A 12,832-nucleotide genomic window follows, 5' to 3' on the forward strand; every position below is an offset into this window, starting at 1 on the left:
AACTTTTATGCTTCATTGATTTGATCCTTCACCTAGATAAAGTTTTTGAGTAGGACAGAATTTTCGAGAGAATTCGTGATGCGAATCTTCTAAGAAAAATTCACTTTTAGCTACTATACCCTCCCATGTTATGCAATGCTCTCACCTACCTAGCAAAATCCTGGAGGGGTTGGATAGGGTAAACCGAAATTTCTTATGGTGGTCATATGACACTGTTAGAAGAATTCATTGGGTTGGTTGGGATAAGATCACCAAACCCAAGGAGGAAGGGGCGTTAGGTTGCAGTCTGCTAAGGGAAGGAATGTTTCCCTCCTTTCTAAGCTAAATTGGAGGTTCAATATAGAGAGAGAGGCTCCTTGGGCTCAAGTTTTGAAGAGGAAGTATTGTAGCCCAAGGAGAAGTAGTGCCTCTAATGCTAATAAGCTTCCTTGCTCATCTGTTTAGGCTGCAATGAAAAAAGGTATGGATACCTTCAATAGGGGTAGTAGGTGGCCGGTTGGTAGGGACAGTGGATTGAGTGTCTGGTATAGCAATTGGACTCAAAGAGGCTGTCTTAGACAACTCATTCAAGGTCCTATTACTCAGGAAGCAAGCCCTTTGGAGATTAAGGACTTCATGTTGGACACGGGTTGGGATTGGGATAAAATTCCCTTTGAGCTTCCTTAAGAGATTAAGATGATGATTCAAGCCACTCCCATTGCCTTCATGAGCAGAGGCGTTGATAAATTGGCTTAGGTAGATTCTCTAAAGGCACCTTTGAGTTAAAGAGTGCTTATAAGATTGCTATGGGTCTCATGGAAGCATCTCCTTTTTCAGCCAAATGGATTTGGAAAGCAGACACGCTTCCTAGAATTAAGACTTTCTTATGGTTGTGTGCTCATAATAGTATTGACGTTAAGGTGTGCCTTGAGAAAAGAAGGGTAGTTAACGACAACATTTGTCCTATTTGTCAAAGAGTTTCGAAGACTATTCTACATGCTTTACGTGATTATCCTCATATCAAGCATGTTTGGAATTAGATGGGCATTACATCCACGAATCATGGTTTTTGGAGAAATGATTTGCAGGCTTGGCTGTCTATTAATGGTAGAAATAATTGTACCTTGCTTGCTACGAATCCCCCATGGAGGATTATTTTTCCCTTTGCTATGTGGAATATATGGAAAAGTAGGAATAGGTTTGTTTTCAACAACAAGAGTAGAAGTCCGAAGCTGGCTGGGGTTATTTTGAACCAAGCTTTGGAGTTTATCCATTGTGTGTCATCTCCGAGAGCTCTAACGTAGAAGGTAATGAGAAGTTTTTGTTGGGAGAAGCCCTGAAGGTTGGTTGAATCTTGACACAGATGGCTCAGCAAAGGGTGGAAGCGGTTTGGCTTGCTGTGGAGGGGTGATTAGAGATGCTAATGGACATTGGATTAGAGGTTTCAGCAAAAGGATTGGCGCCACCAACAGCTTTGCAGTTGAATTGTGGGGCTTGAGGGAGGGCCTTTTGCTTTGTAGAAGTCTAAATATAGCATCCCTTATGATTGAGCTAGATGTTGAGTCCATTGTGAATGTCTTAAGTAATCTTTCCTGTGCTAATAATTTTATCTCCCCTATTTTGGATGATTGCAGATTGTTGGTTCCCTCATGCATTAGATTTGGATTAAGCATTGTTTTCGCCAAGCTATCCGTTGTGCCGATAGATTTGCTAGGATGAGCTTCAACCGGGCTTCTGATTTTTCTCTATTTGATAGTCTGTCTGTAGACATGATTGATGTGTATGAGGATGACCTCAATAGAATGTATTTTAACAGAATATGTCATGAACCTCGTGTTTCCTTTTAGCTTTGTTTAATGAATCGTCTTTTACCAACAAAAAAAAAAGGTAGTATATCTTAAAATACTTTCTCAATGCTAACTTTTAATAATGTGAATAGTTTTGGCTTCTTTAATTTTATGGATGTCAAAGCGAAACCCATTCTCTAAATTTTATCTTCAGAAGGATCAAATGAGAGTAAAATTTATAACTAATTTTTTTTTGTCCACAATTTTTTTTTTTTTTTACTATTGTTGAGTACCGACCAAAAGCTTAAAAACAAAATTAGAAATATTTTTGTCATTTCTTGGTGGCCTTTGTCCTATTGTAGGGCATGAAATAGTCCTCTGTCTTGGTAACCAACAAAATAGAAAATTTTTGTGGCTCCAAAATAGTCCTAAAATATATGAACAGGACTGACATTGATAATCAACTCTCATTCACGCACTCCAACGGGAAAACCTCACCTTCTCCATTATTTAAGCCGAAGTGTGCATCATCAGACAGCTCAAACTTCACCTACTCGTGTCTAGAAAATTGTCTGAGAGCCAAAAAATAATAAGGACAGGAATATAGGATAAGAGAGATTGAAATTAAATCACTAAAACTATAATTTATCTAGGAGAAAGAGACAAATTACCTTTTAAAAAAGCTAGGAATCCTAAGCTCTATTTGACTAACATGCTCTCTCTTTTCCTTTCTTTTCTTTATATATTGGGCCCCTCGGCAACTAAAAATATTACAAACATTAAGAATTGAATGCATTATTCTTCCAAGAACCACCACCACAAAAGCCAACTTATTAAAAAAAAAAAAAAAAAAAAAAGGGCCAACTTATATAATCTCTTCTAAAAAAAACTTATATAATCTTGTGAAGTTCAAATCTTTTGTCTCACTTTTTCTGCTCTACTCTATACTTTACCAATAAAAACTTATCACGTGTTCACCTAAATAATTAAATACTACTGTTATTTGACTTATTAATGCTACCGTTATTAATTAATATTAGTATTTAATTACTTAGGTGAATACGTGACAAGTTTTTATTAGTAGAGTATAGAGTAGAATAGAGAAAAAGTGGGACAGAAGATTTAGACTCAATCTTGTGGGCTATCACTTTCTATAGTGCAACTAATATTAATGTATGGTACATTGGTACTACGCTACTTGATCAATACTCATTTATGATCATTTAACCTGTGAGGATAAGAATGCTTCGAACAAAGCCATATAGTTTCAATTAAACAATTGTTGCAAGATTAAGACTTCACCACCCTCAATTGATACCTTGAAGAGCTGGAAAGGGTCACTTATCCCAATATAATATATAGTAAGGGAAAGAGAGATTGGTTAACAATAAAAAATTATGTTAATGTTGTTTACCAAAAAAAAAAATGTTAATGTCGAATTCCATATAAAAATAATGTTATACTTATCCTAATCTACTTATCTTAATAGTTGTGAAATTTGTTGCATATGTAGCATTGTTATTTCCAACTAACACAGAGTTGAAAATGTTAATTTTTTTTTTTAATCAATTTGCCCACTAGCTTTATGTAAGAATAATTGGTAACCATGACAAAAAATCAATGAAGACCTGTTAATAAATTCCCTAGCCCTTATCCTAATGTTACAAGAGATGCTACAATATATGTGCTTTATTGTGAAGTCTTTGTCATTGTCTCAAACTCAACATTGCAATTGAGAAGAAAATTCCGTGAAATTTACTTCAAGGAAAGAGCGATGACCCTATGTAGCGTAATTTGCAAGTATGAAGAAGACTTGACTATAAAGCAAATGAAAGGTGACTGAGAATTTGAGATTGAGACTGATGAACACAATTCCATTTTCACTAGCTTTTATGTGGAAACAACACGAATACACAACCACATAGAAAAAGCAAAAAGTAAAAGATGATTCAAGGATAAACAAGGACAACAATCACCACATAAATACATGAAAGAAAAGAAAAGAGAAAAAGGAAAGGGATACACAAAAGGCAGCCCCCCTGTCCTGTCCCACAGACACGTTTATCTACAATTCCATGGGCCTCCATGACTATTGAGGATTGGTAAAGGGACCCTTAGACAGACTTGCACTCCTCAGTATTGTTATTCACTTTGAAACACCCATCTCCATCTTAATACATAATTGGTTTGAAAAGCTTAAAACTTAAGCATTGCTCCTGAAGGATCCTAGAGCCTTAATGGCTGCTGCTCTAAGAATGTATTGGTGGTAGAAGGCAGCAATGGCAGCTCCAATAAAAGGTCCAACCCAGAATAGCCACTGAAACACATCATAAATATAATTATATATGAGAATCTTATATATATATATATATAAAAAAAAAAAAAAAAATATATATATATATATATATATATATAGTGAGAGGAAGAAGAAGAAGATGGCACATACTTGGTCATCCCAGGCCTTGGTTTTGTTGTAGATCACTGCGGCTCCAAGGCTTCTAGCTGGGTTGATACCAGTACCAGTGATTGGGATTGTGGCTAGGTGAACCATGAATACAGCAAATCCAATGGGAAGGGGTGCCAATACCTAAATTTAACCATAACAAAAAACAAAATCAACCAAGTGACAAATACAAAGGCTCATTTTTTTTTTTTTTTGCTGAATAATACAATGGCTTATGTAGAGTATACACTATTCAGCCATAAATTTATATGTTTAGAAAATTGCCATAATATCCTATGCAAACTGGCCAACTTGCCATATCCTTCCTTCCACAAATCCACAAACCAGTGGCTTGTGACATGGTGGTTCAGTGACTGTGCTATGTTATAAGCGTGTGGATTTATATTTTAGCAATAATAGATATGATTATTTTCACAAATGTTAACACAATTTATTATAATTGGAGTAACATTGCTTTCATTTGGGTCGATACAATTTCTAGTACACACCAATTACAATAAATTATGCCAACAATATATGATTTTTTAATAAGTGATTATTTATACAAATCCATAGAGTTAGGTAAAAAAAAGGTTAATTATCAAATAAAATCCATATAAATTTAGGATTAGGTGAGGAAGCGTTAGTAATACCTAATTACCTACCAAAATGGGCCTACACCCTACAATTTTTCAATAAACAAGTGATCATTTTGTAAAATTTGAAGGGACAATGATTGTCTAAACAACTTATTCCTAATCGTCCATATACATTAATTTTCTACGTTTTAAAACTGGACGTCACATTTACATATTTTAAAATGTGTATATTAATATATGCAATTATGAATATTGTGTGGAAAATGAGTATAAACAAATATTAACTGAAACATAGAAACAAGTCATTAATAACACTACCTTAGAATTTTTGTATGAACCCGTTGGGATGAGAAAATCTTGACATGTTGCCTAATAAAATTGTATTAAATTAAAATTAGAGGGCATGCTTACAGGAACATGGGAGTCTCTAGCGTTCCTCTTAGGGTCGGTGGCTGAGAAGACAGTGTAGACAAGAACAAAGGTGCCAATTATCTCTGCCCCCAATCCAGTTCCCTTGTTGTACCCAGCTTGAAGCTCATTGGCTCCACCTCCATACCTAGTGTAGAGTGACTTCTGGAACGCCTTCACCAGCCCAACACCGCAGATTGCTCCCAAGCACTGTGCTACCATGTACAACACCGCTCGGATCAGAGACACCTTCCTCGCCAAGAACAGCCCGAATGTCACGGCCGGGTTTATGTGTCCTCCTGCATACCCAAGTTTTCATACTTATCAGTTATCACTGAAATTTCTCTATCCGGCAACAATTAAAACACACCCTTGTCAAGGAGAAAAATTAAAAAAATTGTATATGTGTGAGAAAATTATTAGGTTTTTTTTTTACATGTGTGATACTTTTTATTTTCGCGTGAATTTAATTAGTAGAATTTACTTTTACGTGATAGAACAGACTACTAACAAATACTAACTAGCTAAAACTTGAATATCTTTTTATTTTTATTTTTTTTTAGAGCAAGCAAGTTAAGAAAAAATATTAGTTATTTTGTAATATAGCGACGTATAAGTACTTTCTTCTTTTATAAGAATAATGAATTCCATCGTGAATCTAATTACTGAAACTCATTACTACTTGATAGAAGGGAATACTAGAGTACTAAATAATTACTCGCAATTAATATGGGGTCATGAGGAAACTTAACCTACCAGAGATACCGGCAGTGCAGTAAACAAGGACGAAGATCATGCCACCAAAGGCCCAAGCAATACCAAGAATACCAACCCCACCACATTGGTCTGCGTTCTTGGCGGGGTCAGTCTGGCTCTTGTACCCAATCACAGTCAAAACTGTGATGTAAAGGAAAAGAAGTGTGGCAATGAACTCTGCAATAAGAGCTCTGTAGAAGGACCACTGGGTTAGCTCCTCAGGGTCGATCAAAGGTGCTGGAGGCGGGTCATGGTAGTCCTTAGCTGAGTACTCTCCTCCTTGCTCTACAACTTCAACGTCCTTTGTCATAGTGATCACTTAAGCTTTACAAGTAGTATGAGCTAGAAATAGAGAGTTTTTGAAGGGAAAGAAGAAGTTGAAGTGTGATTTGTGGATGGAGGAGTGAGTACAAAGGTCTATTTATGGAGGACCAGAGAGTATAGGTTCATGATTTGAAGCCTATGTTTTTTTTTATTATATAAAAAATAATAAAAATAAAATAAGAGTGATTATATATGTTTGCTAATGATATGATTAACATAATTTTTTTGCCGACCATATTGCTTAACTTCGCTTGCATGGACCCACTTTGCCCTCCAACGGCTCTTGATTTATTATTTATTTATTTGGAAAACTTTCTCCCTTTTTTCTTTTTCTTTTAACCTATGTTGATGGTCCCAGGTTCAGTGTCATGAGGAAAATTCAACAAATTCAACGGCTATGTGTGATTATTTTTTTAATTTGTTTAGAAGAATGTGTGATTAAATTTAGAACAGTCATTTAAACGAGAAAAGCCAGGTAAGTTGCGGCAACGGTCTACAACGATAATGTTCTCGTACTTTTTTTTTGGTACATAAAATGATACATAAAAAGTAAGACAAATAATTTGTATTTCATGATTGTTTAAAGCATGCAATGTAAAGCAATTATGAAGAGCACAAATAAAAGGAGTAATTAGGACCAATCACTCTCCAACACTTTATTTTCTTCCATAGACATAGCACTTAGAATGAGGTTTGAAGTGGAAGAATTTAAAAGGAAAAAAAAAAAAAAAAAAGTGACCAAAAAACAAAAAGAATATCCCCAACACATGAAAGATAGGAACTAAAATGTCGTCAGTTTCGATAGTACGTCTTGAAGCAACCTATTATATATATGTTATCCCAAAAAAAAAAAAAGATTTGTCAAAATGATTATTATATTGCTAACAATGTTGACATATTAGTGGGTGACGATGGTTTGCCAGATGAACTTATCTGGATGTTACCTAAAACAAATGATTTGAATCATAAGTGGTTATCAATGATATTCGCTACAGTCATGTATGAGATTGCTAATGGTTTTTATCTATAAATTTAATATTAATCACCTATTCCAAGAATATTTTTATCCCTTGCATTATTGAAAATAAATACTAGAACTGTCTATACTATTTATTGTACGATTTTGACCACAGAATGGCAGAATTACAAGTTAACCAATTTCAATAAGTTATTATTATAAATTTCTAATGCACATCTAGTTATTGTTATATGTATATATAACAATAACTAGATGTGCATTAGAAATGATATATAGTGTCATCATAGGATAGCCTCAAAATTGTCACAGTATAACAGTAACAGTCTAACAGAACTTTTTTTTTTTTTTTTTTGAGGAAACAGAACTAGAATTTTTACCACAGGTACAAAGAATGATCCAAAAAAAATTTTTCATTAACAAATGAGTAATATATTTAGATTCATAATTAAAGTAACAAATAAAAAAATAAAATCATTATGAACAATAGACACACACACACACACACACACACACACACATATATATGTTGTATTTTAATTCATTTTGACTAAATCATTTATAAAAAAAAAAAAATAATTTATCTTGAAAGTTATCTATTATTGATTCTATATATACTAAAAAAAAGTCTTTCAATTTACAACATGAAAGAGCTCATTAGAATATATAAATATAAAAAAAATATATATATATATATATATATATATATATATTGTATTTCAATTCATTTTGACTAAATCATTTATAAAAATAAAATAATTTTTTTTAATCTTGAAATTTACCTATTATTGATTCTATACTAAAAAAAATTCTTTCAATTTACAACATGAAAGAGCTCATTAGAAAATCATCTTCCATTTTATGTGTAAAGCTTAGTTTTGAAAATATTCAAACCTAAAAATGCTAAAAAATAAAAAATAAAATAAAACCTCAAACATTTTAACGAAATAAGAAACACGGTCACCTGGCGTCACAATCTGATATAGCATTAGCCACATTTACATTATACCTCATAAAAACTAGTCAAGTTACAATTGGGACTTCTTATAATCATTTATATAACCTAGGTCGACTTAGTAAAAATCCGATATGGGATTTTTCACATGCACCTATAACACAATCAAATCCACATGATCTGGGATCATAATTTTCCCTACTTAAATTATTGATGTTCTCATTAGGTCCTACATTGTGTTGAAGTACCCCAAGTCACATGGTAGAGGTGGCAATGTTTGACACAATACTCAAACACGACATGAAGTTAGTTGGTTAGGGTTTAGGTGATGTCAAAGAAGTCTGAAAAAAACACACATGATACTCTCTTACTGGAATAGAAACTAAACTATTAGCTTCTAGTAGTAAATCTCGAATCCATGAGAAGGTTCCCTAAATTCACAAGGAGATAAACTAAAATCCACTAGAGAAAAGTTTGAGAAAAACTCTACAATTTTATTAATTTGATTTGCCCTTAACAACTACAAAACATATAAATACTAAGAAATCCCTTGGAGGAATAGGAAACGTTTGAAACCCTAATTCGCACTAATTATGCGATTAGGTGACAAATACCAAAATTTACCAAAAGTGTAAAAATTGAGTTAAATGCACGCTTTGTTTGTTTCAGCATAAACGTTTTCTGGAAAATGGTTCATTTTCCAAAGATCATTTTCTAGAAAACTGTATCATTTTCCAGTTTTTGGTACGACCTTGAAAATTAGCTTGAGAATGTTTTCTGGTGTTTGGTATGCAGATTTTTATTTTTATTTTTTATATTTCTTGTGTAATTTAAAACATGTGTATTATGTAAACCAACTACTGTAATCAATATAAATAAAATAAATAAAAAACCAAGAATAAATTTAGTTTTCATACTAAAATTTTAACAATAGATACAATCAAAATTAGTTGTCAAATTTTCATGATCTCTACCACTCATCTTGCTCATATATATGGACAGTAACGTCCATACATACATACATCTATATACAAATATATATATATATATATATATATATATATATATATCAACCATTTGTCTATATACATAAAATTGACATGGGAATACATTTTTAATAGGTACAAATAATAATAACTTTTAATTGTCTATATTACTCAAAATTATGTATTTATATAATGTATCTACATAGTAAATTATCACTACATAGTATCTGCATAATGCATCTACCAACAAATACATTTTTCCTAAACAATTATTATTCATTATATAAAAATATTATTAATTTACTGTAAATGTTATTCTATGTAAAAGCAATTTAGAGTCGGCACTATGTTTAAAATTTTCACCTTTTACTTCATTCATTCTTTCTTCTTCTTTTTTATTTTTTTAAATATTTTTTAGCACTTTTATGTGCAAAAAAGAACTACCTGGAATCCATCAAACCAAATATTTCTTAGAGAAAAAAATAAAATCAAGTTTGAAATTCAAAGTAAAGAATTGAGATTTTGGTAGAAAGAAATAAAATAATTACCGCTGCAAATATGTTCTCCTTTGCATGTTGGTAGAGAGGAATGAAATAATTACTAAGCAATGATGGGGAAAAAAATCTAATCAAAGAATTGTGTTATAAAGGGGAAGAGAAATATATATATATATATATATAGAGAGAGAGAGAGAGAGAGAGAGAGAGATCTATAGAAGAGGGGAGACCAGAGTTAGTGACAGTGAAGGTGTGAGGAAAGAAAAAGAAAATGGAAGAAAGAAAAAGTAAGAGAGCGTACCGTGAGAGAGATTGTTTTCCAATTTTTTTTTTTTTGGAAAACAACCTATAGAAAATAAGCCTTATTTTTATTAGGATTTTCCATTGACTAAATATAGTTTTCTGTTGACCAGTTTTTTTTTTATACTACCAAACACTGGAAAATGTGAAAAACTTTCTTTACAGAAGGTTTCCCAGCGAAACAAACAAAGCGGCAAAATTATAAACTACTAACTTTAAGGGTCATCTCAAAACAAGCGAGATCTTATTTTGAATTTTGAGCAAAAAGTTATTGAGGAAATAAAAATTACTATAAACAGCAAAATCGCAGTTTTTGGGGGCAAAACAGAGGAACTCGCCAATCTCAAGGGGTACCTCATGGCAAAGTGACGACTATTACTTAGAAGATTGTTTCGTTTCAGTCTACCAAATTTCATGCGATTCCGACTCCGGGGCTCATGATTTTTACTAGTGCCTTTTTGCCTTGTGCAATGAGTTTAGGTGCGCATGGGAGTCCAGAAAGGCCATGGTGGCCTGTTTTACATCATTATGCTTAATAGTTTTGTGTCTGATTCAAGTCAACATGGATTAAACTGTATAATAAACAAGTCAATTTGAGTTTGACATGCGAAACCCGTTTAAACTAGCTTGAACCCATTTAACTGAAGGTCAATTTTATCAATACCCTTCAAAATTTTATGGTTATAATTATGTTTTAATTGTTAGTGATTTTGGTTGGAATTCTAGTTCTATACTTATACATTCTATAAAGTATGATAATTGTTTAAAATTATTTGCATAAAGTAAATATGTTAATCTGATTACATGATCGATCTATTTATCAAATGGATCGTGTAATTAGGTCATGTCAATCTTAACATGATTTATTTACTAAACGGGTTATTTGAGTCGTGTCGTATCAACCTGTTTATAAAAAAGACATGTTAGGGTCAAGGGGTCCTAATATGATTAATAAATGTGTAGTGCTCATATTAACTTATAAAGTTAAATACTCAAAAGTTGACACAACACATCAACATGAATTTTACCCCTAGCATATGGTGTTATCAAGATGGTTCTGATATCATTTGTCACAATTGGAAGAAAATGCTAGTTGTATTTGTTCTATATCCCAAAGGACTAGTCAAGTTACAATTGGTGTTCCTTGTAATATCTTATATAGACCAATTTCAACTTAGTAAACATATGATATAAAACTCAACACATGATTGCACAAAACACAATTATCTAATTAATGCCATCCACGTAGGCTAGGGTATCACACTGAGACACTTTATATGTCCAATATTCAAACATTTTGAAACTATTGAGAAAGAATATTATGTTCTATAAATTGTCCAATATTCTTTCACCTAAGATTATCAAAAAAAAAATTCTTTCACCTAAAAAATAAATAATTTTTCCAAGTAAAAAAAAAACACCAAAAGTAATAATATCTAAAGGACTAAAACAATTGAACAAACATACTTGTTCCAAGAATCTTAGATATATAAACACCCAAAGCTTGGCTTCTAAACAAATATCACGAACACAATTTCAAGTAGAAATTAATTCCACACAAAAACACATACACTCACAGAGAGAGATCATCAGCTTAATTGGTTTTGAAAGAATAAAACTATCAAGAAATTTAAAATTTTTATTATGTGTGATATAGGCCTTAAACATTATGTCTTTTGGGAGGAAACTTGGAACTAAAAGAGAAAAAGAGAGTGGAAGGAAAATAGTAAAGGAAAGGACCTTTGTATCTAAGGGCAGGGCTTACATATTTGTTTCCAATTCCACCCAATTTGGACGGAAACAAAGCGAAAATGGAAAAATTTTTTTTTTTTTCAATTATCAATAATGTCCTCTTTTTTTGTTTTTGTTTTTTTGTTACAGTGAATAATGTCCTTACCTTTTTTTTTGGGGGGTTAAAATGTCCTTACACTTTCTGTTGACCACACATTTTTTTAATTATTATATAAGGACGTAGGCCAATCAATATAACATTGTACGTCTATCAGTTCAGTGATACCATTTTTTTTTTTTTGTTGAGAAACTTCAGTGGTACCAAGTACCAACCTTTACAGCCTCAACTTTGTACCTCTCAAAATCTAATCGTCAAGCCATTGAATACTGCATGAGGAAATTCACCAGCAATGGTTTTGGAAATATCAAATCCCTTGTCCCTAAAAGTAGGATAAAATCTGTTAATAAAGCATTGTTAGCAAAATTAGGCAGGGCAGTAACATCAGGACAAGATAAAATTTGGTTTCATTTGTTGAAATCAAAATACTTGAGAGGTAAAAAGTTTTCAAAAGCTAATAAGAGGAATCAATTATCCTATTAATGGAAAGAAATTAGAAAAAGCAGGGCTCTAGTGATTAAAAAAGTGCCTGTTATGATGTTAAGTATGGAGGTCAATATTTGGGAGGATTGTTGGATCCTATCATTACCAAACTTTATTCTTACCCTTTCTGCCCAAAAAAAGAAAAAGAAAAAAAGAAACATTATTCTTATCCCTTTAGGAACAATTCCAAATGAAACTTGTTGGGTTTTTTCAAATACAAATCTAACATCCCAAATACAACGTATATCCCAAATCACCACTTCATCTTCCTCCTCACCTAAAAAATTCCTTTGGACAAAAAAAAAAGCTTGCTTTCCATTTAGATCAATCCCTTAGATTCCAAGACCTAGGACCTCGAAACAAAATGGAATATATGGAACCATCTTTGAAAACTCAAAATAAATGAAAGACTGAAGTATCTACTTTGGGGAATAGCTTGGAACATCCTTCCTGTTAAATCTATTTTAAATAATAGATGGCCCAACTAGAC

At 32.4% G+C, this 12,832-nt stretch overlaps 1 protein-coding gene across 1 annotated transcript; it reads right to left on the reverse strand.

The window, feature by feature from the left end:
- Window positions 1-3,619: 3,619 nt before the first annotated feature.
- LOC142607655 (aquaporin PIP2-7-like) lies at window positions 3,620-6,453 on the reverse strand. Its single transcript, XM_075779221.1, has 4 exons — window positions 5,973-6,453; window positions 5,220-5,515; window positions 4,213-4,353; window positions 3,620-4,083 (listed from the first exon to the last, which is right to left on the reverse strand). The coding sequence occupies exons 1-4, from the start codon at window positions 6,280-6,282 to the stop codon at window positions 3,970-3,972; spliced, it is 861 nt and encodes a 286-aa protein (XP_075635336.1). The 5' UTR covers window positions 6,283-6,453; the 3' UTR covers window positions 3,620-3,969.
- Between the last annotated feature and the right edge of the window lie 6,379 nt (window positions 6,454-12,832).

This window comes from Castanea sativa, chromosome 8 (assembly GCF_040712315.1).
Source record: "Castanea sativa cultivar Marrone di Chiusa Pesio chromosome 8, ASM4071231v1".
Taxonomy (NCBI): domain Eukaryota; kingdom Viridiplantae; phylum Streptophyta; class Magnoliopsida; order Fagales; family Fagaceae; genus Castanea; species Castanea sativa.

Excerpts from the sequence above, each read along its gene's own strand:
- LOC142607655 (XM_075779221.1), bottom strand. The coding sequence starts at position 6,282 with ATGACAAAGGACGTTGAAGTTGTAGAGCAAGGAGGAGAGTACTCAGCT. Across the intron at positions 5,516-5,972 it reads CTGCACTGCCGGTATCTCTG|GAGGACACATAAACCCGGCC; the intron begins GTAGGTTAAGTT and ends TTGGGTATGCAG. Across the intron at positions 4,354-5,219 it reads CTAGAGACTCCCATGTTCCT|GTATTGGCACCCCTTCCCAT; the intron begins GTAAGCATGCCC and ends GGTTAAATTTAG.